At 34.7% G+C, this 25463-nt stretch overlaps 1 protein-coding gene across 2 annotated transcripts in view; it reads left to right on the top strand.

The window, feature by feature from the left end:
- The window catches only part of IPO11 (importin 11), a 114969-nt gene that overhangs the window by 23381 nt on the left and 66125 nt on the right, over nucleotides 1–25463 (top strand). For both annotated transcript variants that reach the window (XM_049795341.1, XM_049795342.1), the window contains 16 exons: nucleotides 359–562; nucleotides 4967–5099; nucleotides 6050–6108; nucleotides 6975–7023; nucleotides 8720–8790; nucleotides 10202–10394; nucleotides 11832–11984; nucleotides 12247–12290; nucleotides 13176–13266; nucleotides 14710–14757; nucleotides 15398–15503; nucleotides 19220–19346; nucleotides 20466–20499; nucleotides 20680–20720; nucleotides 21835–21951; nucleotides 23337–23450. In XM_049795341.1, the coding sequence (XP_049651298.1) occupies nucleotides 359–562; nucleotides 4967–5099; nucleotides 6050–6108; nucleotides 6975–7023; nucleotides 8720–8790; nucleotides 10202–10394; nucleotides 11832–11984; nucleotides 12247–12290; nucleotides 13176–13266; nucleotides 14710–14757; nucleotides 15398–15503; nucleotides 19220–19346; nucleotides 20466–20499; nucleotides 20680–20720; nucleotides 21835–21951; nucleotides 23337–23450 (1584 nt within the window). The remainder of the gene's footprint in view (nucleotides 1–358; nucleotides 563–4966; nucleotides 5100–6049; nucleotides 6109–6974; nucleotides 7024–8719; nucleotides 8791–10201; nucleotides 10395–11831; nucleotides 11985–12246; nucleotides 12291–13175; nucleotides 13267–14709; nucleotides 14758–15397; nucleotides 15504–19219; nucleotides 19347–20465; nucleotides 20500–20679; nucleotides 20721–21834; nucleotides 21952–23336; nucleotides 23451–25463) is intronic.

Here is a 25463-nt window from a genome sequence, read left to right as displayed (position 1 = left end):
TTTTCCCAAATTGAGTCTGTTTTGCCCATGATGGTAATTAGTGAATGATCTCTCCTGTCCTTATCTCGACACGCAAGCTTCTTGCTATATTTTTCTCTCCCCTATCCAGCTGAGGATGGGGGAGTGATAGAGCAGCTTTGGTGGGCACCTGGTGTTCAGCCACGGTCAACCCATCACACCACATTAATTTGCATTTAGCAAACTGAAAAATAGTTTGAGAAAAAACACACAATAATCTAGCAATCCATACTAGGTTTTTTGATTCCGATTTTATTTGGCTGTTAATTTCTGCATTGTACATTTCCTAAATGATCTTTGACTTTTTGGTGTCTGTGTTTTGTTTTGCTTTTTTTTGCAGATAGCAACTCAGATCTCTGTACTAATTGCTAAAGTTGCCAGGGTGGATTGCCCAAGGCAATGGCCAGAACTTATACCCACTCTTCTGGAATCTGTGAAGGTCCAGGATGATCTTCGACAACACAGAGCACTACTTACCTTTTATCATGTTACAAAGACCCTGGCATCTAAACGGCTTGCTGCAGATAGGAAACTTTTCTATGATGTAAGTAATGTGATGCAGTACTGTAGAGCAGGCAAACCATGTATTGTACATGCTTGCCACTTCCCGCAGTTAGCTGGCAGTGCATTAATGGCAGGTACGTTGACTTTACTGTCTGCCTTTGAAATGGAAGTGCTCTTACTCTGGTGGGTATATGTACAATATGAAATAACTGGGAGTCATTTTCTAAGTGAAATGTTTTTGAGATCTTTATTAATTTTGCATGCATCTTGAGTGTTGTTATAATAACTTGAGTTAAGAAGCAGAGGTTCATCTACAGAACAATATCTGTGTATCAGTCTTATGCTGTACAGCAGATCTTATTATCTATGAATTTGCAGTGGGTTTGAAAGTGTGCTTTTCATAATTCAATATAGTCTTTAAAAAATACTGGTGATTAAGCTTCCATACCATAGTATTTTTTGGCTTTTATTGTCAGTGGGAATGTATTTTGGGGTTTTTCAGGTCAAGTTCTTTTTAAATAAAAGGCAAGATGTTAATTAAAAGCAAATGCCAAATCTTGTCTCATGCAGCTTACATTCTCCAATTTAAGAATCTACTGATGAGAACGCAGATTTACCTTTGGCTGTAGGGTGTTGCATCTCTAATCCCATTTGGAGTTAGGCAATGGTGTAGTACAGTTAACTGAATTTAGTGAGTTAAACATCTTTTCGAAACGTTACATTTGAATTTTCAAAATTTTATTTTATTCCTCCATTTTAAAGAAAATATTATAGTGCAGATAATGAAGACTATTTCTGAAAGTTTACCTATTTATCTATTTAGAAAAAATTTTCTGTCTGTGTAATCATTAAGGTGAAATTTTAACTGCCAGGAGTCTGAGGAACTGAAGGCTGCCTCTTGTAGTAGGGCAGGACTGAAATGATGTGTTCCTATAAGATGTGTATGTAGAATAAGTGTTTTCTCTCTCTGCCATGTATAGATAGGATGGATATAATCTCTGTATAGGAAATATTTATTTAAATTTTGAAATTTATTAGGCCATTATACATAATCTGGATAATTGAACAATACAGGTTTTAGTATATTCACAGATACTAATTCCAAAGCAATAAAGAGTGAATGAGATAATGACTTCTTTCCTAGAGCTCTCCTAAATCAAGGTGTTGCTTATACAGCCTGGTTATGCAGCTGAAAATACTGTTAATGCTCAAGGATATAGAAAAAAAATCAAAACCCAATTGCAAAGCCCCACCTTCATAAAATAGCCAAATCCATGCCATCTCAACAGAGGGACAGAATGGAATTTATAGGTTGTAAGGTCTGGTATTTGTTGTTAAAGTTGTCATGTTTAACAGTACCTTTGCTGTATTTCCACCATCTTACCAGGTTTAAAAAGAGCTCAGTTACCTTCAGTCATTTTTGTGTTTCCAAGAAACTAATTAAATTTGTATGAGTGTTTTTCCTTATGGAATGTCATTTTTTTGGCATGGTATTTTCTTAGTATGTTCTTCTATTTGTAGAGTAAGACAACTTCAGACATGCAAAGAAAATGCTTATAACAATTTTTTTTTAATTTGTAAGGCAGTTTTTTCAAAAGTATAGTTGAAATTTCATTTTAAAAAGCATACTCTTTAAGCAGCCTTTTTATGCTTAAATCTTGTTTTTTAACTTGTGGATATGTTCAGTATCCAAAGTTCCTCTATCATCTGATTTGATGTGAATGAAAATTTTCAGTGCATCCAGTTTCACAGTGTTGGGAACACTGTATGTTCACGGTTTTTTGAACTCCAGGTGGGAAAAGGAAATTTTCTGAGCATCTGGCACTATAAGGTTCACATTTAAGGTTTCATTTTTTTTAATAATGGCAAAATTGGACAACTTTGAAGTCTGCTTATTCTTTCTTCTGGTAAAGGGAATTCACATCTGTTGGATGGCATGTGACTTGGACAGTCAAAACCATTCTTATGGAATGGAGCCATTTGAAGCTAAAAGTTCTAAAAGCTTAAGTAACAGATTGCAAACTTTATTCATACTTTCAGATAAGTAGTTATGGTTTCAACATTTTTTTTAGTACAGCTTTGGAAACACTTGATAAATTTTTAGTATAATATGGTACTTGAAGATTACAAGGTCATTCTTACAGATAAGGCATCCCTTACTGAACTCTGTTACCTGAGGTTTAAAAAGAAAAATGTTAGATGATGTACAGATTGTGATACACTAACTTGTAAATGCAGCTTATTTATAACTTCATCTTTCTGGTGAATAGTACAGTTATGATTATAACTACATTAATGATCTTCAAGGCAGAATCAGCTGCTTTAGTACAAATATAAAAATGTAATATCTGGTTATATACCATTGGTAGTTATAATCATCTATTTTCTTTTGAGCCTATTTTTGTGGACTTAGTCTAGATGGTGGTTCTTAGAAGTAAAACCAGTGATTTCTATTTTTGTATGTAATAAACGTACTACTGCTTTTAGGAAGAAATTGATTGCGTGGGTTAAAACCTGTAGTATTTGGATTTTTTTTTTTATAATAGCACATAGCCATATAGCACGTATTGGTGAAGAGAAATCATGAATTCACTGCAAATCAGTGAAAATACCAGTTACAGGTTTTCCCCCAATTCATTTGACATTAAGCTTTTGAGTCTTCTTGTTGCTGCTTGGCCCTGGTTTTGAAAGAATGGTGTTATATTTCTACAGTTTATCTGAAAACCTTTTTCTTCTGAAACTGTGAAGTTCTGCAGAACTTATAGCTTAAACTAAAAGCACTTGTCCTTACAGTCCTACCATAAAGTACAAGATGGTTTTGGGTACTTTCTCTGCTACTGGGTACACACCGTTTAGTTTAGTCTCTCTGTTGAACTTTAGTGAGGGTTTTTATGATTGTTCTGATTTCTTTCCTGCTTTGGAGATGGCTGAATCTTTGAAGTATGGTCATAAATAGGAATCTTTAATAAGAATTCTCATGATCATTGGCAGCCTATGAAATCCAACACTGAACAGGTTTGCCATCTTTGCTTTTACTGTTACTATTCATCATGAGCAGTTTTCATTTATGAAGATATTTTGTATTTATTCTTTGGCTTGGGTATCTTTTTCCCACCACCAGCATGCTTTGCCTCTTTTACTGACTACAGGGATTTGAGACAGCCTAGCCCCAGGACTAGGCCCTTAGGTCCTGCAGTAATACGAATTATATTTGCTAGTTGAATGACTTCAAATGTAAAAATGTGGTGGGTCCTCCTAATGGATACTGTGTATATTTGTGGTTCTGTCCCCCCTAATTTTTAATAAAGCAATTATTGTTTTAAATTTTTTTAGTACTAAGGTACACTGATTGCATGACAAATGGGTTTATCTGGAGTATATTCTACTATGAGGACTATTATTGCTGGTTTGAATTGTTTTTTGTTTTTTTTTTTAATCTGAGTTGTTACTGCTTACTATTATGGTTAGTATTAGCATATTCTATTTAAGAGACACACCACCACCACCCAGAATCAAGCCCTTAAACATGAGTAGGTTGAAGCTATTGATAATTATTCAGTGCTGTGTTTTTTGCAACTCCATGAACACATTATTGAATAATTATCAGGAGTTTCTACTGTCTCACCTTTACTCAAATGAACCAAACAAACAGGTCATATGTGCTTTTGATTCCATTGATGTAATGTGTAGCAGACTAAGTGCAGTTTCATCCTTAACTATGAAGCTGTCAAGTGCTACCATAACTGAATGAGAAATTCTTTATCTTCTGTTTATACTTCACATATCTTTATCAGGTAAGCACTATTTGGAAACTGTAATGTGAATTAAGTTTGAGATTTGCTCAGTGCTAGCTGATTAGAAACTATTTGTCATTCTGTATTTTAAATAATTTGAGGCAAAAGCCAGAGTTTGCAGCTATCAACAAAATAAAGTTAGTTTCAGTGTAGGCATTGTTCAATGCTATTTTTATTAGAGATAGGTGTATAACTGCTGTGTCCCAGAGTAAGCTAATTCAGATACTAACTATGCTGTAAGAGAAACAGTCTGAGTCTTGTCAGAGAGGAGGTGATGAGGAGAGCTGATAGGTTTTTGAAGCCTCATACTGTATTATAGACCTGTGGCTGTATTTAATGAAAATCAGATAAGAAAGGAGGCCTAAATAGTTATCTTTAAAGTGGTAGAGTCACAGACTAAGTAGCCAGGGAAGCAGGTGAGTCTATCATAACATCTTCAAATTAAGACAAGATATTTTTCTGGAAAACATCTTTGGACCAGTACAACTGAGTACAGCAAAGAAGCCAGTGAAACACTGTGGCCTATGATATACAAGAAGATGGATTAATTAATTTAACAGTCTAAACTGGCCTTTAAAATTTAGGAATTTATTACGCTGTAGCCAAATTCAGGAAATCCAATACATTGTTGGTCTTTCTTCCTTTTGCAGCTTGCATCAGGTATTTATAGCTTTGCATGTTCCTTGTGGAATCATCATACCGATACGTTCCTACAGCAAGTTTGTACAGGGGATGAAGCTGCAGCCTCAAATTCACTAGAAAGAACCTTGTTGTCATTGAAAGGTAATAATATAGAATAATATTAAATATAAGGAGTCAAAAAAAGTTTCTTCACAGTGATTGAGTAAGACTTCTTTGGTAAAAAGTTAGCATTCTCTAACAACGCCATGCCCATTGGGAAAACCAATAATCTTGGTTTATTTTACCTGTGCCTTTTGCAAGGCAGAAGGAGGATTGTTCACATGGAAGAGGGAGAAGGTACTCTTGTTTCTCAATATGCACCCTCCTGATATGCATGTTTTAAGAAGTCAAAGTCTAAGAGGTGGGAAAGTTGAGGGCATAACAGGTTGGGTTTTTATCTCTTTTGTAATTTAGGCTTGCATCTATCTTTAGGCACTTAATTGAGGAAGCAGTGAGCTATGAATTTTGTTCTGAAGTTCACCTTGTGTTCAGTGAAGAGGTAGCCTTAGCAGTCAGTTTAGATTTTAGGTTGATGCTTAAGTACTCATCAGTGGGATGAATACATATCCTTACTGTACTTTGCTGCTTTGAAGAACTGAGATGTTTGTGTGCAGTGCTTGCAACATAGATGATACCTGCCTTGAATTGTTTCAGAAGGTGCAGCATGCCGCTTGTCTGGGTTACTGGCAGTGATAAACCTGAGAAAATTCGTAAGATGGCTTATGAGCCCTTGTTGACTGTACTTGGTCCTTTTCCTGCTGCAGAACCTTTCAGAGGTTGAATACTTACAGCTTTTGCAGAATTCTTGATTCAGTAATTCTTGGAGTTCTCTTCCGTATTTTACATGTAATGTACTCAATTTTAAAGTAATTTCAACAAAATTAGATTCATGTTAGGTATGGCTGAGACATCCAAACGCCCAAAATTAAACGTATTTTTTAATATGGAGAATTGGAAGAAAGGCACAGCAACTGTAATTGTAATCCTGTTCTGAAATCTGTTGGAACAAGGGCTGAGAAATACCTACACAAGTAACCTTTATTTTTTCCTAGTGCTTCGTAAACTGACAGTCCATGGGTTTGTAGAACCTCATTGGAGTGTAGAGGTGATGGTAAGTGACATATATCTGTTTCTAGTTCTAGATTAGAAATCTTTTGTGATGATTTCAGGTGGTCTTACACCTATGTTTAAAGATGGTTGAAAGGCACGCATTTGTGTTATGTAAAGGAAGTTCAAGCAATACGCTGTCAAAGGTGTCCTCCCATCAGTTAAGAACTGTCAGATCCTAGAAAGATCCTGAACACTGTGATACTAATGGCATGATGTTTAAAAAAAAGAGCAGGTACCCCTTCCAATTTACATGTCACATGGTAGTGAGACCCTTGTTGCCTACTGAAAGATGTCTTACATGTACTCTCCCACCATCATTTGAAGACTATGTTTTCATTTAATAATGAATGTAATGGCATATTCTCCTATCAAATTCTATTGATAGAATTTGTCTGAGATGGAAGCCTGTGGTAGGCAGCCTACCTGGGAGTGGGGGGTTTGGGGGGTGGGGGAGAAGAAGAAATCTAAACATCTCCCTTAACCCTGAACACTGCCTGCTTTACTGGAGGAATTGGGTACCTACAACCTACATCCTAAACTAGGAAGTTAAGAACAGGAAAGAACTGGATAAGGAGATTGTAAAGCATATGACTATATTTACCTATACTTCCTATTAGAGATGCTATGCTGTTTGTGTGGTACTAATAAGGTCAGTTAGGATCATCTGTGCAGTCTGGTAGCTAATTATTTGTTTCATGGGGAAATTGTTTGTCCAAGATAATCAATCAGTTCAGTTAAAAGTGATAAAGTGATGCCTGAGCTAGTAACGCATCTGACCTGACTTCGGTTTGACCCGACTTTCTTCTCATAATACAGTGCAAAATAAGCTTCATCTTTAAAAGACACATATACTTTTATAATTTTCAGGGTTTTCTACATGCAGTGTTTGAACGGCTAAAACAGTTTCTGGAGTGTAGTAAGTATCGGGATATTTTTCACTGTATTGGTTGTTAAATATTAGAAGCTGGATGAAAACGTAATACAGTTTAGTGCATCATCAATAATCATTTCGGTGCAAGGTATTTTTTATAAATGCAAAGCTATTACTTTAAATGCTGCCGAAACTGTCAGAAAAGACTTCAGTAAAAATCAACAGACTAAAATGTGACCAAAATTATGCCTGGTGTGATAATGCCAAGGAAAAAAAAATAATTAAGCAATGGGTTGACAAAGTATCTATATTAAAATATGCAGATGCTACTAAAACCCATATCATCTTGAGTTTTCTTCTTTGGGAGATTTTTATGATTTTTCTTTTTCCTGGAGTTTCCCATATATTTTGGTCCGTGTAAAATGGAAAATAAAGACCACATTCAGCTATATGTGTATATATATATATATATTATAACCGGAAGAGTAGTAGTCTGAGGCAGGCAACCATAGGTTAACACAGTCAACAAATATAAGCATAATTGGCAGGTGTTAGTGCTTTTGCAAGGCAGTTACCTGAAGCAAAGCAGAAAGATGTTTAGCAGTGTTGCATCTGAACTTGCTCCTCTTTTCTCACTTGTACACTTGTAGTAGACCTGATGCAAGCCATTCATTCATTTGAAGCCTGTCAGGTCATTCTTTTAGGATTCAATGCTTTTTCTGAGAGTAGATGTCTACACAGAGTAGAAAGAATTTTTTTTTTTATATAAATGAAGGTACTTGGGTAAGAGGGGCTAATCTGGGCCCTGAGCCTCATTGCTAGAAAAGATGGAAACTGCCACTGTGTTCAATGGCAGAATAAAATACCTTTTTTTGCTCTTCTAAAATGCAGGCTTCTTTGCATGCAACTGTTTGCCCCTTCTACTATACTGCAGTCATGCACTTTCTGGCCCTTCTTTCATTTTTGGCAAGATAGTTGCCTAGCTTCAATTAACTGTATCGAAAGCCATCCCATCCTGAAGCTTGGTGTTTATCATAGTCCCCTAGAACATGAGGACTGTGGGGTTTGAATGTCCTAAGGTAGAACTGAGATGAACCTTCCCATTTCCACTTTTCTAATCAAAGTTGTTTTGCAAAAGCAGGCCTGACTACCTTACAAGATTAGTGTTTACATTTATTGTATCGTGCTTTTTGCCTGTATGCCTTCCTTATGGCTCTATGTTTTTCTCTTTTTCATAAGAGCTTTATCTGTTTTTTGTAAATTCAGAATGTTTTCCAGTGTCCATGATCAATTATATTTTTAAGGTGGAGTTTCTAGAAAAGCACATAATATTATGTAGTGAGGATATGCCATAGCTTTCCAACCAAAGGGCACTTTCATCTTCTCAATTATTTTTTTATTTCTTCTCTATGCTAGCATTTGCTTGCATTATTTTAACTGTCTTTTATCATTGACTTGTCTGTAATGGTGTCCCAGTTGTTTTATTCTGATCAGTTACAGTGAATTTCACTGCAGCTGAGAAACGGTTAAAGATTCCACCCCACCCTCCACACCCCCTAGTACTCATTACCTTGAATTTGACTTTGAATTTATTCTGCCATAGAACTTTTTTCTGGCTGCTGTAATCCCTGAAATACAGATAAAACAAGTTGTTCTCCAGTGTTATTTTTCAAAACTTAGCTATCCAGAAAGAAAAGGAAAGTCTGAAAAAATGATAGTTGTTAAATATCTGATTTACCAGGTAGAAGTATAAGAGCAGAAAACGTATGCAGAGATCGTCTAGAAAAGACTATAATTCTGTTCACTAAAGTGGTAAGTAAATTCTCCATTCAGTTACTGAATAGTTTACCATTCTGGAGGAGCAGTCCCCATTGAGATATGTATGTGCCTTAAAGCCAATATGTTTCAGATCTTTTAATAAATGGGAGGTAATGCAACCCAAAACTTCTTTATTATGAAATATATTTTTTAAAGTTTTTTGAAAAAAAGGGCATCTGTTTACTCACGCTGGCAGAAGTTGTAGGAGTGAAGAATACATTTCCTTAGCTCAAACAATTAAATGCATTTCATAAGTAAATAATTTAGCTAGGATTTTGCTCAAAAAAGAATACTGGAATTTTTGGTAAAACAAATCCTAGCATCAGCGTTGATGAATAAAGAAGAGATAAACTTGTCATCCTGTCTTTTATAAGTAGTTAGATTGCTATTTCTAAGGCCCTATTAGTTCCACTGGATAACTGGCCATTTTTAGTTTATTGAAAGAAAATGTAACAAAAAACTTTCTTACCCTCTGTCTTTTGTATTATATAATACATTTGGAGTTGTCAGCTAATTCTGTGCAACCATTAGTTGCATATATTATCAGAAGGTATTTTTAGCATTGTCACTTGCTCTGTTTTTAAAAGATGTAAAACCTACAGAATTCGTGTTGTTTTCAGTTTCTATTTTGGAGCCATGGGTCTTATTTAAATATTCAGCCTAATTTTAAAAAGTGGGAGGCACCTGTCAGTTTCACCAAAATTGAACTGGAGGTGCTCTGACCCAGTATTTTTAGTCCTTGTCATAGCAGTTCTTACTTTGAACTAATAAGCAAAGTATGTGAGGCATGTGCATCTTTTTTCATACACCTGAAAATAATATACACTTTAATAGATAATCTACCACCTGTAGAAATTCAGATGCAAGAATTTAGGCATTTTTGCAGTAGTAGAGGAGACTAAAGGAATTGACAAGTGCATTCTAGACCACTAGTAGGAAAAGCTAAGCTGAAGAAGCTAATGCTCATACTGCAGTAGAGGGGGAGAAAAAAAAGAATAAAATGTTATTTCCCTCATACCTCTTTTACTTACAACAATTCTAATAGGGTTGAATTACTTGCTAAAAAGTTCAGAGTTTTAAGTGTGGCTGATATGTTTTATATGCTCTGTTGGTAGCAAGCTGGTCTAACTTAAAATGGGTGTTGTTCCTTAAACGTAAAAAACGTAAAAAAACGTAAAAAATGTAATTTTGAAAATGAATCAAGAATTTAAGGGCAAAATAATGCTTCATTAATCATTGATACTGATCCCTTCCTAATTTCCTGTCTGTGCTCAGTTTTCTTTTCTACAATTTTATATAAATTGGCACTTGTTTTTGGTAACTAGTTTATGAAAGCATTTAATAAGACTTGCACAAAAAGTGATTTTATTTCTCTTTCTTGCTCTTCTACTTCTTTAATTTTTAGCTTTTGGACTTCCTGGATCAACATCCTTTTTCATTCACCCCTTTGATTCAGAGGTCGTTGGAGTTTGCTGTAAGCTATGTTTTCACTGAAGCTGGTGAAGGAATTGTATTTGAGCGGTTTATTGTACAGTGCATGAATCTCATTAAGATGATTGTAAAAAATTATGCATACAAGCCATCCAAAAATATTGAAGGTACTGCTGCTATTTACTAAAACCATTTTTATATCTTGAGAAACATTTTGGTAGTTGTTCCAAACAGTAAAACTCCTTTAAGACATTCTTTTGAAGCACTTAATGTTTTAATAGTTAGTAATGTATGCTTCTGTCTCTATAATGATAATTCTTATTTTGATGATTAAAGCATTAATATATATATATAGACATTGGCTTGCTAAAGTATTTTTAAATACACAAGGAACATGAATATCTCTTTGCTGATTGTTTTAGTTTTCATTGAACCAATTTTAAAAAACATTGAGGTATGGAATTCGGTTTATTTTCATCAAATGGTTTGATGCATCTTTCCCTTGAGAAATATTTGGGAAAATGTTTATTTTTTTGCTGTAATTAACTAATACCAGTACTCTGAAATACAGAAACACAGTGAATTTGACATGCAGTTGAATATAAAGCAGTTTATATGTTCTGCTTGGTCGTACTGTTTCATTCTGAATCTTCATACACTGCTCTGTGTACGGATAATGAAAAATAGAATTGAACTGTATTAAAAAAACTAACCTTCCACTTTAGTTTGGCATTTGGCAATGACTAGATAACAATAAGCATTGGAAAAACAGTTTATGAGCATACTGGTATGTGTCAGGAAGATTACACAAACCCAGCATTTAAAATTCTTCAAAATATTGTTATTTCAATGTTACTCCATTATTTTATAATACATTAGAATGTTCTAAATCCACTGATTGTTAACAGCAATTTCTAATTGCAAAAGTTCATAGTTGTGTTTGAATTTTTGAAATAGAAATGTGGTTACTTGAGACAAGAAGAATATAGCACATTCTGATAAAAGATATAGCGCTTCACTTTTTGAGAACTGGGTGATTAAAGAAAAATTAAAATAGAAATTTTTTTTTCTTAATTTATGATATACAGCATTTGTGTTGGTTGTATAGCATACAGTACTTGGTTTTATTGCTGCTTTCCTTAACCAATATTAACTCCTAAAAAATCCATGTTATTTTTAAGATTGTATTTGGACAAACATTCTGAATAGGTATAAATGAAACTTTCTTTGGGTTCTATGTGTTTTTAAATTCAGTAATGCTAAATAAAAAACCCAATCAACAAAACCAGCAGGTAAACAGTTTTTCTTTTAATCTACATAGTAGCTGAAAAGCATTATAAATACTTTGTGAAGCCCCAATGACCCTTCAGTCTAATTGTGCTGTTAGAGAACTCTCTTAAGAGTAAATTAATTTGGGAATTCACCTTGCTTAAAAAAATTATACTACCTGAAAGTCTGTTATGAAAATCTGTCATGAAAATTTATTTGTTTTTCTCTGAGGAGAAAAATTTCTTATCTGTTGATTTCTTTCTAATCTTACTAGACTACTGTTTGATCATTAAGCCACTTAATTGTAATTTGGAATTTTCTGTGTTTTATTTCAGATAGCAGTCCTGAAACTCTTGAAGCACATAAGATAAAGACAGCTTTTTTCACATATCCAACACTAATGGAAATATGTAGGAGATTAGTCACCCACTATTTCCTGCTGACAAAGGAGGAATTAACTATGTGGGAAGAGGACCCAGAAGGCTTCAGTAAGAAACCTGTTATGTAGTTGGTTGCACTTTATTTAGATATTGATAGTAGAGGTTCTTATCTGCATTGCCTCTACAAATTGCTTACTGCAATATTGGCTGTTTTATTTTCTGCAGTCTTGTTACATGGACAAATATTCCCTCTAGAGATTGTTTTCATAACAAGATTTCTCAGTACTCTGATACCCACATATCTAAATACTAAACTTTATTCAAACCATAGCTGAAATAATACTTTTTCCTTCTCTTTGTGAAATAATAGCTGTAGAAGAGTCAGGAGGCGATTCTTGGAAGTACAGTCTCAGAGTAAGTCTTTCAATTTGAAACAAAACCATTCAACATTTCTGGATGCATTTCTTGATAGTCTTGTAACCAAGAGATGATATTTGGTAGAAAGATAGGCTTGTGCTTTTCAAAAAAATCTTTAAAGAAATTTCATTAGAATTAGTATAAATTAACTTTGTTCCTTTATCAATGTTCAAACATGCTGAAATACACTGGAAACTATACAATTCATATTTTAGGAGGGAGGGAAAAGGAGTTTGCTTCAGCATTTGTGTTGTGTAGTATCTGATGGTGATTAAACCCAGTAGAAGTTGTCTCTTCTTTAAACCGATAACTGGTATTATCACTTATGACTTTGTTAGTAGACATGATGAATGAAGAAAGTTTCAGTTACATCTATATTAGCATTTTAGCTCAGATCAAAAGTATGCTGTTGTAATGAATTTCCCAGTTATCACTCCAGTGGTTTGCTTTGCAGGGAGATCTCAAAATTTATTTGCTGGTTTACTTTCATTCTAAAACTAAAAAACCCAATCCTGTGCATCTAGTGTGTTCCAAGTGCAAATGGATATTCAAAATCTAATCAACTCCAAGAGCTAATCCAAAAAGAAACCATGACATGCCTACAGTGTGGTCACTGGCTCCTCAATACCAGCTATTTCGCTCCACAAATCCATTGTCTTACTGCAGAACTGACTGATATAGATACAGCCATCAAACTGTAGCAAGAGTTAAGCACACTGTATATAGTAGTAAGAGTGGTATAATAGTAATTTTGCTACAGTATATTGCATTTTAAATTATGAACTTTGGTGCGAGGTATTCAGCACTTAAAATCTTAGCGTAAAATGTGTTTTAATTGCCTTCATTTTGATAGGTTCTAAAACAGATGTTTTAATTTTTCAGCCATGCACAGAAGTTCTTTTTATTGATATTTTCCATGAATATAATCAGACTCTTATCCCTGTGCTTTTAGAAATGGTTCACGGTCTACAAGGTAAGTTCTTTAAAAAATAAAGGAACTGTAAAATGTAGAATTCTTTGTTTGCTTCTGTCAACCGTTCTGCCTTGTTTCGTATAGTGCATTCCCTCTGTGTTTTTGAAAGGACATGTTAATATTTTAAAAGTATTTCTAAACCTACCATAAGGAAAATGCAATGTTTACCTAGGAAGATGAATTCCTAAAGATTCTTTACTTTTTGTCATAACTATTTTAGATGACTGACAAAGATGGGGGCATTTTTACTTTCATGAGGTTTCAGGCTTTCTTGAGAATGGTCGACAAGCTTTATAAATTCTGTAGGTTGTATTTTACTGGGAACTTCTTGTTCAAGTGTTGCAAGGCAGTTCATGGTAATTCTGCTGTTTCTCTGCAAAAATCCTGGGGAAAGAAAAAATGTTAGAAGAAAAAGTTCAAGTTATGCTGTCACTTTGGAGAGTCTAGAGGACTTTCCAAATCTGAAGAATCTGCTTTAGAAATTTAGTGGTTTTCTGTATGAAGACTGCAGTCTTCATAGACTGGGGAATGATTCAAGTTTTCATTCTATTCTATGATTCTCTGCCCCCAAACTAAGTTTTGTAGTGGCCTTGTAAGGCAATGAGTGGTAGCTGCTGCTTTGTTTTCCCTGTCATTTCAGCTTAGGTTGTTTCCCCAGGTTGTGTCTTACCTGACTTACAATATTTTATATTTGAACTTAGCAGAACAGATCAGCACGTCCTTATTAAATAGAAATAAATACTCATTTTCTGAGAGCGGCTTCTGACTTCACAGAGTCTCTTCACAAAATACTTTGTGTACGTAAGTTTCAGGATGTCTTGCTGTGCTGTGATACTGGAAATGGTAAAAGGTTCCTTACAACAGGGTTGACAGATATTTTGTTTTCCAAGAATTATTGAAGTTAGTACCTCTGTGCTAAAAGGTACATGTACACTTTTCTCCTGAAGCCCCTAGTAGCCATTTCTGGATGCTTTCAACCTGAGAGTTACTGTTGGAAGTACTAGATGATATTAAGAATTCATTAATTCTTAAGATTTTAGAAAATCTTTAATTAGTGCATTGTAAGTACACATGCACGCATGTAAGGTATGTAGGAACTAGGTCTAGGACTCTCGGAAATAGTATCATGTGGTTGACATTTATCAACAATTTGCAGGTTTTGAGTCTGTTCATTTAAAATACATGATTCTGACTTGCATGTTGCTGTTAAAAATATTCAGCTCTGAAGTCATCAGTCAAAAATGGGATATGAAAGCAGAGATTTGATTTTAGTATATTCAGCTGAAGAAGGCATCAAAACTGAAATAACTGAACTTGTGAATAAAACAAAAGTAACAAAGCGGTCTTAATTCACAGCATACTATTTAAAGTGTGTAAGTGCAAAGTTGCTTGTGTTCTTTGTTTTAATTATACTTTTTTCTTGATTTTAACTTTGTCTTGTAGGATCTACCAACATGGAAGATACCAGTGCCATACTGATTAAAGATGCTGGTAAATTAAATTTTACTTTACCTTTGAAGTAACAGAGCTGCTTTTGTGTATGTGCTTGACTTCTTAAAAATTATATGAAGAATTTGCAAGATTTTTTTAAGACATTTGGGAATTAGGATCTGAACCCTGTTTCTTCTTTCACTTGATGTCAGTCTTCACTTTTTGAAATGCTTTTGTAAAAATATGGCACTTTTTCCAAATTTTTTATGAAACAAACCCTTAGACAATCTCCCATATTGTCCTGTACTTTCCTGTCTGCAAATAAATGAGCTACAGTGCTTCCATGGGGATACTGTCCATTTTTACAAGTGAGGAGATTTTATGGCAAAAGAAAAGAATTGTCTAAGACCTCTGATGGAACCATTCTTGATGTTAGAATAAAATCTTCATTGTTCTTATGGCTTTTAACTATTTTCAAGAGTTTGAATTTTCTTCTGCAATACCTTTTTTACTAAAATTTCTTCCAGAGTTCCCTTCACCATGGTCTGATAATATCTTTCTTCAGAAAGATGTGCTTTAGTTTTGTTTTGTTTATTATGTTCAGGTTATCAAAAATGTTTTTTGAAACTTAGTCTGATTATTTAGTATTAAAAATTGAACATTTAAGCAAACAATAAGCATAACTATTGTTTTTCCCCAGTGTATAATGCGGTTGGACTGGCTGCTTATGAACTATTTGATAGTGTGGATTTTGATCAGTGGTTTAAAAATCAACTATTAGCAGAACTACAGGTTTCTCATAACAGGTAAACATCTTGGTTTGTTATGCCTTTATCCTTTAAATATGAAGTGTTGATACAAATCTGACGATATACCATGTCTAATAATTGCAGACTTGAAAAATACTCAATATAATAAACACATCCACTAAATGAGCAGAGGTATGAAATACATATAGATAACTGATACAGTCACGGAAGTGACAGTGTTCCTGACAGTTTCTGTTTATGTTTAAATTATGGTGTGGTGGATACTTCCAGGGTTCTGTAAAAATACTATAAGTCTGTCCTCCTGCATATATTTGAGTTGACTAAACTTTCTCAGGACATTCACCTTTGCTCATTTAAAGAAAGACTTTTAGGGCTCCTGAGACCCCAGAGCCCTTTAGGCAGCAAAGTTCAACTGAAATCTGTGGGAATAATCTCTGTAAAACTGTAGCTTAGCCAAAATAGTGCTTTATTCTTCTCTACTAGTTTAAATACAAGCCCTCTAGTACTCTTCAATTAATTTTGCCAGCAATAAAGTGGGGAAGTAAGGATTTGGGTTGTATTGTAAAATGTGAATGATTGGAGGCTGGTTCTACATAAAGAGCCCATCTGCCGTGGGTTTTCCTTCTCACCAAGGTCCCTGTCATTTGGATGGCTTTCGCATGAGTACCTTTTTTGTTTAGCAGCTATCAGAGTATTTTGAAAGATCAATTTTGGCATCTTGCCACAGACTGTCCGTCTCTACAACTGACTAGAAGACAGTGTTCCTCCCTGTTCCTCAAACTGTCCCACTTCCCTCAGGGGAAGTAGTGACTGCTATTGTACATGCTAATCCTCATCAGATGAGTTCCAAATCACCCTTTGACTCTGAATAAGTATGTCCTTTTTTTCTCATCAGTCATTAGCAGTGACCCTAATGTCCTTTGAAGAAATTTACTACTTTTTTTTCACATTTGCAATTCATCTTACCAGACATAATGGTTATTTGAAATATAAACTAATTTGTTTGCTAATACCTTTCAGAGCCACTATAAGTTGTAGCTGATTTTCTATAATGAGTTGCTAGCCAATTTCTTTAATTCCCAAATGCCAGTTATGAACACTTTTTTTACAAATACAGTTCAATTTCATGTAGAGTAGAAGATCCTGCTAAACTTACAAATACTAGAATGCTTCTTTTATTGCAATATAATTTTTAAAACATTAATTATTTACTTTTGGTTGTATAACCTTTCTTCAGAGTCACAGAATAATTGCCATGGTTGTTTACCTGGTGTTTCCTAATGTTTTTATTCTTTCTCATTAGTCTTTTTTTTTTTTTCCCCATAAGGTCTCAACTTCATTTTGCTACCTAGCAGTAGCCAAGTATTCTAATGGTTAGGCTAAATGTCAGAAGAGCAGGAAAAAATGAAAGCTCTTGTATATATTATTGATCCTTTGTTGTGCTGTACCAGCACCAATCCCTGAATAAAGCTGCCATGGTATTCGTAGCACATGCTGGCTTTGGCATTTTTATGCTATTCATCCATATAGCATAAGTAAAACTGACAAAAGCCTTCTACGGTTTAAATAGTTGTATTTACAGTTGGTAAGACAGCTACCTGATCATTTAGTTGACATTTATGATGTCCCAGGATTAAATTCCTGTGGGGAGAGAAGCTTACAGTAGAAGTTTTCCAGAAGTTTGAAGCCTTTTTTGCTTGAACTGCTTCTACTGCCAGCACTATTGGAGACCACCGTTGCAACAAGGGAGACGGTGTTAGTAGTTTGAATGGAGTGCTGCTTTAATGATGCTTCAGGAATACATACGCAGTTCAGATAAAGCAGATTAGAGGGTACGATCTGCTGTCCCGCAGAATGTCCCATGGTGGGTGATTAGCATGCTTATTCACAAACTGGTTCATGTTTGGGAACACAAACATTTGTGTTGTCAACATTGACATAGTTTGGTGTGTTTTGTTTTCTTTGAATGTTTCAGTGTCTTTTGATAGTGAGTCTGTCAATCATGACCATACCAGGAGGAGAAATATGGAATTAATGAAAAATATTCTTGAAGACTTTTAGAAACATTGCGTTGCCAAATTTATCACTTTCCATAATATTTAGTTTTGTACTGATTAAGGAGAAGCTTTTCCTTAATATGAAAATAGTTTACTGAGTACAATTTTTTTGCATTAATTCAATCTTAAAACAATTTTTCCTGCAGAGAGAGAAAGTATCAATGTAACACCTAGTACTTTGGTATCAAGTAAGATACTTTTGACTTGAATGTCTGAATGCTGTCCAGACTACTTAAAGCTACTGTCCCATGACTATTGCAATAGAAGCTACCTCATTCTGGAACATGGTCACTTTTCCCATGTGAGCTTTAGGTCCAGGAGGCTCAATCTGTTTGTATTAAGTCAGTGTGTGCTCTTAGTGTAAAAGCTAACAATGTTCTAAGAGGTGAGCTTTTCCCACAAGTAGTGTCAGCAGATGGATATGTACTTATGTCATGTCATTTAAAACTTTTCTTTATGTGATAGTGGTTTGAAAACTATCCAATGCCAACCTTAAGAAAAGCCTCTCAGTTTTGTAGTATTCTGATTTTTCCAAGGTTATCTATCAGACACGAGCATTCAAAGAATAGAAAAAGTTGTATCATCACAGCTTCTGAAATAGAAGGATGTGTTAGTAAGGCAAGGTCTTGTGCAAGTCCGTGCTTCAGCATGGATTGTTCATGCTTCACTGCCAGTCAATAAATCTCAAGCAATACTGGAATGTTACTCCTCATTAGCTTTGTGTTCCAATTTAATGAACTACTGTATATATGCTACTTCCACAACTTTCATGTTCTCTGAGGGTGTGCTTTGTTAATTATCTCATGGTTATGGGAATGTTTAATAAATTGCATTTATTAAATGTAAAGAAACCTCAGTAACTTCAGTTTAAATTGCTGTCTTGATGGCTTGCACGGCAGAAGTTCATCAAATGAAAAACACATTTAGGATAAGGCAAAATAATTTGTTAGTTAAAATTCTGTGAATAGGGTTCCTCTTCCCTAACATTATATGTCTGCAAGTTAAACATTTAAATCTGAGCTACTCTTCCTGATCAGCTTTTACAATCAATGGAGAAGAATAGCAGCTCTATGGAATGCTTTTCTCAGTCATTATGTTAGGCAATTCAGCTAGTTGTTCTGGTTCTTACTTCTTCCCATTGATGCTAAATCTGTTTGATTTGTGCTCTTGTTGCTGCAGTGGTGCAAGATTAGGCGGTATCAGTTCTTCCTAAGAATAGTTTTAGACTGGTGACATGAAATAATCTGTCAGTTGCTGTAATGCAGTACTTAAGTTTGCATTTTTAAATTGTGTCTGACCTAAAATTTTGAGCATAAAAGGAATGTCAAGAAAATTGCTGGAAACAATGGTGAAAGCAGTAGACACCATGATAGCAGTAATAAATGTGAGATTTATTTTTAGTTTCTTTTATTGGTGTGGTATGTGCAGTATAAACTGTATCTCTAGTAAGACCTTCAAGATAGTCATTTAGGATGAAAGTCATCTTTTTCAGACTAAGTTGGTGTTCAGAATTTTGATGAAAAAGCTTTCTGTACCGAAGTTCTAAAGTTGGTCTTAACAAACTACATCTTTTAATAATTGTTTTGGGGAATAATGTTTTCCTAGTGATTCTTTGATTTCTTTTTCATCAAAGTATTCTAGAACAGCAAGTATAATGAGTTAATGAGTACAATTTTTTTTCCCCTACTTTTAAAGATACAAACCAATACGCAGACGAGTAATTTGGCTGATTGGACAGTGGATTTCCGTAAAATTCAAATCAGACTTGAGACCTGTGTTGTATGAGGCAATTTGTAACTTGCTTCAAGACCAGGACTTAGTGGTAAGTATAAATAAGTAATGTTTTGGATTACATATTTGTTCTGTAAACACAGGTGAAAAATAAATAGCATACCTTGTGTGAACTTGATTGAGAATTTCATAACATCATACCTTAAAGTCTGTTGTGTCTTGCAAAAGATAACCTGTTGGGAATTGTGGGGGTGTTTAATTCTGGAGATGTTGAACAATAAGGTTAAAGACATGAAACAAGCTCTTAAGATGTTTGCTAGTGATGACTTTGGTGGGAAAATGAATGGCAATAGCAATATTCTGGTTTTTGTAAGAAAGTTGTGAAGTGATAATTTATAAACAAATGAACACTTTGTGTGGATAAAACAGCGTTATTCTGTGACTAGTCCCTGCAGCATACAGTATTAAGTATCAACATAGTTATCTGCTAGCAGAATATGATAAATGGCATTGGTTGCCAAGCTGATTGAGTACAATTCCTTGGTTTTAAGGTACAATTTCAGTTTACCAGCAGGTGAGGTTGAGTTGAGAAGCTGGTTTTGCAATTGCTTCTTTTGTTTTTATTTTTAAACAGACCTAGTAGCCAACAAATAAAACAAACCTAGCTAGTTAGTTAAATATTAGTAATTGGCAGTCATCAGTTATTTCTGTGATTTCAGACAGCTTTAGCAGAGCAGGATGAGTTTCTGTGTCAATGTTGTAACTGTTTTCACTTAATGCTTTCTGAGCATTTGAATACCTACAAGGGAGTAAGATGCTAACTTGTTGAGTTTATTTGATTCTGTGCTTTTTGGGTGACAGCAACCACGAGATAATCGCAAGTTAAACTCCTTCTCTATTGCAAGAGTTTTTATCACAGGCTAGATATCTTCCTATTTAATTCTTTCTTGACCTTCATGAAGGTTTTGCTGGAGTAGTTTCTCCAGAATGGTACCCACTTTAGCAATGCCAAATAAAATGTGAAGGATACTAAAATGAAAGCAATTGAAAATGTTTGAATTGAAGTAACTACATTTCTTAGAGTATGCCAGAACTCATAGAATGATGCAGTTGCAAAAACAGCAACTGATTTGATATTGTCAGAAATTATGTTGATAATCAAAATATTTAATGGACATATGCGTGATGCTTCTTGACTTTTGTCTTTCAGGTCCGTATTGAGACAGCTACAACACTGAAGTTAAATATCCTTTTATTGGCAAAGCTGTTTGATTAGTTCTTAATTCAGAGTTACTGGAAAATAAACGATTTTAAACTTACTACCAAATTCTTCATTATAATTTTTGTGTATCCATGGTATCTTTTCTCATTTGAGTCTCGTATCCATCTGCAATCTGTATTATTTTTCCTTAATGGTTGTCTACCTGTTGATGACTTCGAGTTCAGAACTGACCAGTTCTTACCGGTAAGAGCATCTTATCTGATGAGCAGACAGATCCATAGAGGAAAGCAGGAAAAAAATATTTTCCACTTTAATTTTAAACCAGGAAAAAATAATTTCCAATTTTGTTTTAAATCACACTATTTAGTAATCAGTGTGTGTATGTTTGGGGGTTTTTTGTCTTTATAGGCCAAAATATGTAAAAACTCATACAGCTGCTGTTAAGGTTACTAAGGTGCAATATACAGGCAGACAATTCAAAAAGTATTATGGCTATTACAACTTTCTAATGTTGTGTTTAGTACTACATATACTGTGTATTACCAGATGCTAGGTTTCTTCATGCTAAGACAACATGAATGATGTCCTTAACAAATAAGTCTCTACATCAATGTGACTTTCCAGTATGCCTGTTTCACACAGTACTTTCCAACCTGCTGTTTCACACACATGTTAAATATAAGTGTGTGGTTAAAATAGTACCTTAAAAACATAGATTTTCTTGGTCTCCTATGTTTGTGTTCTTTACAGTGGTCACTACTGTTGTCATTAAGTAAACAATGAAATATTAGGTATAAATGCAGCAAAGATTCATTTTAATCACTCAAATGTAGCAGGTGCTTTTTCTTCTCATTTCATTATGACTTCTGTGTTAATTGCAACTTTCTTGAGAACAAACAAAGAAAAATGTAGAGTGCATTTACACTGTAAACATTGGAATTGTTTAAGGTGTCTTTTTCAGTTCAGTAAATTTTATCTATTGAACCAAAAGCTGGAAGATGGTACCTTTGCTTTGACCCTAACAAAGTGCTCCTTCTGGAGAGATGGCTTTCAGCTTTATAGTATTTTATCTGTAAAGCCATGTTTAACACTTACCAGAACATGAAAATGATTTATGTTCAAACTGATCACGTTTGAACTGTTACATAAAAGCATATCTGAATTTTTTTATCTTGTTTAGGCAGTGATTGGCTAGTGCGTGTTTTTCCAAATGAAACTGTAACATTTTGCACACTTCATAAGTGTCTTTCAAGGTTCATAGATGTCTTAGAGTTGTAAGCATACAGGAGAATCACCCGTTCATGTCACTAGTTGTATTTTGGATGGTCTAATCTGTAGTTGTTTATTTTTCTTTCAGTATCTGGAATCCATGTTTACACTGCTTTTTCAGCTGCTGCAGGAAGTAACACAATGTGACACCAAAATGCATGTTCTTCATGTTCTGTCTTGTGTGATTGAAAGAGTCAATATGCAGGTATTTCTTTACAGATTTCAGTGTTAGCTTTGTACTAAAAACACAGAGGAGGACTTGATGTTTTTGGCTTATATAAAAAAAGTAGAAAAATGTCATCGATTAATAGACTGGTTATTGTTATGGTAGGTGCCTGCGTTGTTTGCAGTACTTGGATCTCTAACTTTTCAGATCTCATTTATCGTTTGTGTAAAATGTTCTCGCTCAGTTGCTATTCTTTATTTACTGTGTATTTTTTGTATTGACTCATCTTTTAGAGTACAGAAAGATTTTCACTGCTTATCTTACTACATTTCTTGCAATTGTCTTTTTAAATTGTAATTTATTCTACTTATCTTCTATCTGAACTAGTATTTTATTAAATCTTAATATTAAAAGATGTTTTTGAGGACAAAATGCTTCACAGTCCTACAGACTGTGCAGTTAAACTTGTAATCTCTCATTGGCACTGATACTGATCACAATTGCCTATACAGCACTCTGTGTAACTGCATGAAAAGTTTCAAGTTCCCATTATGAATTTTCACCACTTCCTTTTTAGTGTTAAAGTATGTTCTTCAGCTTATACATAAAGAAATTTAAGATATTTTTGCAGAATTAAAAAAAAGAATTGTTGACTGCTTTTGTCTCAGGGTTTTTTTGTGGTATTACTGTATTAAGGACAGAGATAATGCATGGTTTTGAGTTTATCTCCTCTTTCTACAAGTAATCCTTTCTGAGAGCCAAATTAAGCTTTCCTAATTGGCCCTTGTAGGAAAAGTCAACATGGCAGCAGATTTCCCTTTGTTTTAGATCAGCTAGAGAAGGAGCAGAAAAAACAAATTAACAAAGAACCTTTGAGTCTGTTTAGGTTAATTCCTAATTAAATACTATAGAAGACAGATTAACCTTTTAGTATTGTAGAGTATCATAGAAAAAATTTAGGTTGGGACAAACCTCTGGAGGTTATGTAGTCCAACCCCTGCTCAAAAGGTGGGTAACTTCAGAGGTTATGCAGCATTATTATTTTTTTATGGGAACTGGTTTTGGTAATCTTAAAGGATGCCAATATTTAGGAATCCTGTTTAAGTGAGGAATATATTAATATGAAAGTATCTCTGATTATCAAAATAAGTATTTTCTCCATTTACTACTTAAACCTGATTGCCATGCACGAACATTACCATAAGTAACATATTCTTTTCAAACCACTGTGCAGTCAGGAGTTACTTTAGCCACAGAGTATGGAATATGGTGTTTTAGGAAGAGGGAAAGAGGAGTAAATTAAAGCAAACCCTATTTTTACTGTAACAAAAGCAGCTCTTAAATATTTCAGAAATTATGCTTGGGATAAATTAATGGCCTTGTTTTTAACACATTAAGAAACAAATTTGTGTCCTGAACTTCAGATACGACCATATGTAGGATGTTTGGTTCAGTATTTACCACTCCTTTGGAAACAGAGTGAGGAGCACAACATGCTACGATGTGCCATTCTAACCACCCTAATCCATCTCGTCCAGGTAAGGGGTCAGGATCATAAATGTTGGCAGTATCTCCTACAGATCTTTCTCCAACATGTCTACATGTTCTCTGCGTGTCTGTGTGTGTGTTCATATACATATGTATATAGATATAGGTAAAATTACGGTATGTTTTGGTTTTATAGGCTATTTCTAAACGTTTTTCAGTCTTACATTAAAGACATGGTTTTCTGATAGTGGAGTTAAACATGGCTGATGTTAAGCACTTAACTGTTTTGTTTCCAGGGGCTTGTTCAGTAAAAGCAGTTCTGTAGGCAGATTTGCTTGTGTTCTGGAGGGTTTTGGTTTTGTAATCTTGGAATTGAGCCTGCTTTAGTGACTTTATAGTCTACGTGAAAGAACTTGTTCTGGCTTCCTGTATTTCCCCGCTGACATTAGGAGTGTCAGTCTCTTCTTGCAGTCATTGTGTATGGTTCAGGCTTGATTCTGCAGTGTAGCACATCTGTTTCCCCGTTGCTTGCCATTCAGCTCCCAGGGATGTGGAATTTCTTTTCTTTGCAAACTTTCTGAGAAGTCATTTTTAAATCATAGCCCAAGATATGGGCCACCACAACAAGTTTCACTTGGCCTGTTCTTTAAATTTGCATTTTAATTCAGATTAGTGTCAAATGTTCCTTGTTTAAATCATAACTTAAATGTCTCCAGGGTGTTGTTGGCATTGACTAATTGTGATGAGTCATCTTTTTTATTTAGAATTCCAACCCTTTTATTGTTACCATTTTCACCATAACCTTTCTACTGTATAACCTCTGGTACCTATTATGTCCTCTTGCAATGATTTCTGCAACCTTTTTATATAACATAACGGAAAAAATAGCTTATTTCATCCCTTCTTAAATTTCCTAGCTTTTCTGATATTTGCTTCTGCTTTGTTTGTATGTTACATGAAATAGATAATAGCAGCTCTGAGCTGCCTGCTTTGTTATGTAACTGATTTGCATCACATGCTGTTATTTGTATGTCCTTCATTTTTTTCTTCTTTTGCAAATTTACTGTGCTTATTATTTTCTTTTTATCTATACTTGAATATCTCTGCTTTTTAATGTCTGTTTTAAAATGGAATGGTCAGAACTATTAAAGTATCTGTGAGTTAGGGACCACTATCACCTTACCTTTGTTTGTGACTGTGGCTTCTAAGTGCCATAAGTGATAGTAATACCAAGAATAGATGTGAACGTAGTGATTCTCAGACTGTTGTTTTTCTGTAGATTTTTGTAGGGTTTTTTTTATATCTGTGTGTTGTAGGGAACTTTTCCTTTCCAGAATATATTGCTTGCATTTATCAGCATTAGGTTTCATTTGCCTATAGTTGTTTATTTAGCCAAGTTTGGTTAGTTCACTTAGTAATTTGCAGTTCTCAAAACTGAAGAAATCTGGATAACTTCTGATCTCAAATTTTGCTGTATAACATTAATAGCAATGTTGACCAACTTCATATCTAAAAAGAAGTTGCAGGTAATCTGTAGTCAGATATATGAGTTTTGACCTTTTAGAATCATAGAATTGTAGAATCATTTAGGTTGGAAAAGACTCTTAAGATAGAGTTCAACCATTAACACTGCCAAGTCCACCACTAAACCATATCCTGAAATGCCACATCTACTTGTCTTTTAAATGCCTCCAGGGATGGTGACTCATCCACTTCCCTGGGCAGCCTGTTCCAATGCTTGATAACCCTTCCCATGAAGAAATTTTTCCTAATATCTAATTTAAACCTCCCCTGGGGAGAAGAGTCCGACACCAACCTCACTACAACCTCCTTTCAGGTAGTTGTAGAGAGCGATAAGGTCTCCCCTCAGCTTCCTTTTCTCCAGGCTAAACAACCCCAGTTCCCTCAGCCGCTCCTCATAAGACTTGTGCTCTAGACCCTTCACCAGCCTCATTGCTCTTCTTTCGATGTGCTCCAGCACCTCAATGTCTTTCTTGTAGTATTTGGGGTGCAGCCTCACCAGTGCCGAGTACAGGGGGATGATCCCTTCCCTGCTCCTGCTG

Source organism: Accipiter gentilis, chromosome Z, assembly GCF_929443795.1.
Source record: "Accipiter gentilis chromosome Z, bAccGen1.1, whole genome shotgun sequence".
Taxonomy (NCBI): domain Eukaryota; kingdom Metazoa; phylum Chordata; class Aves; order Accipitriformes; family Accipitridae; genus Astur; species Astur gentilis.
Note: the sequence above shows the minus strand (reverse complement) of the source record. Positions and strands in the feature narration are given on the sequence as shown.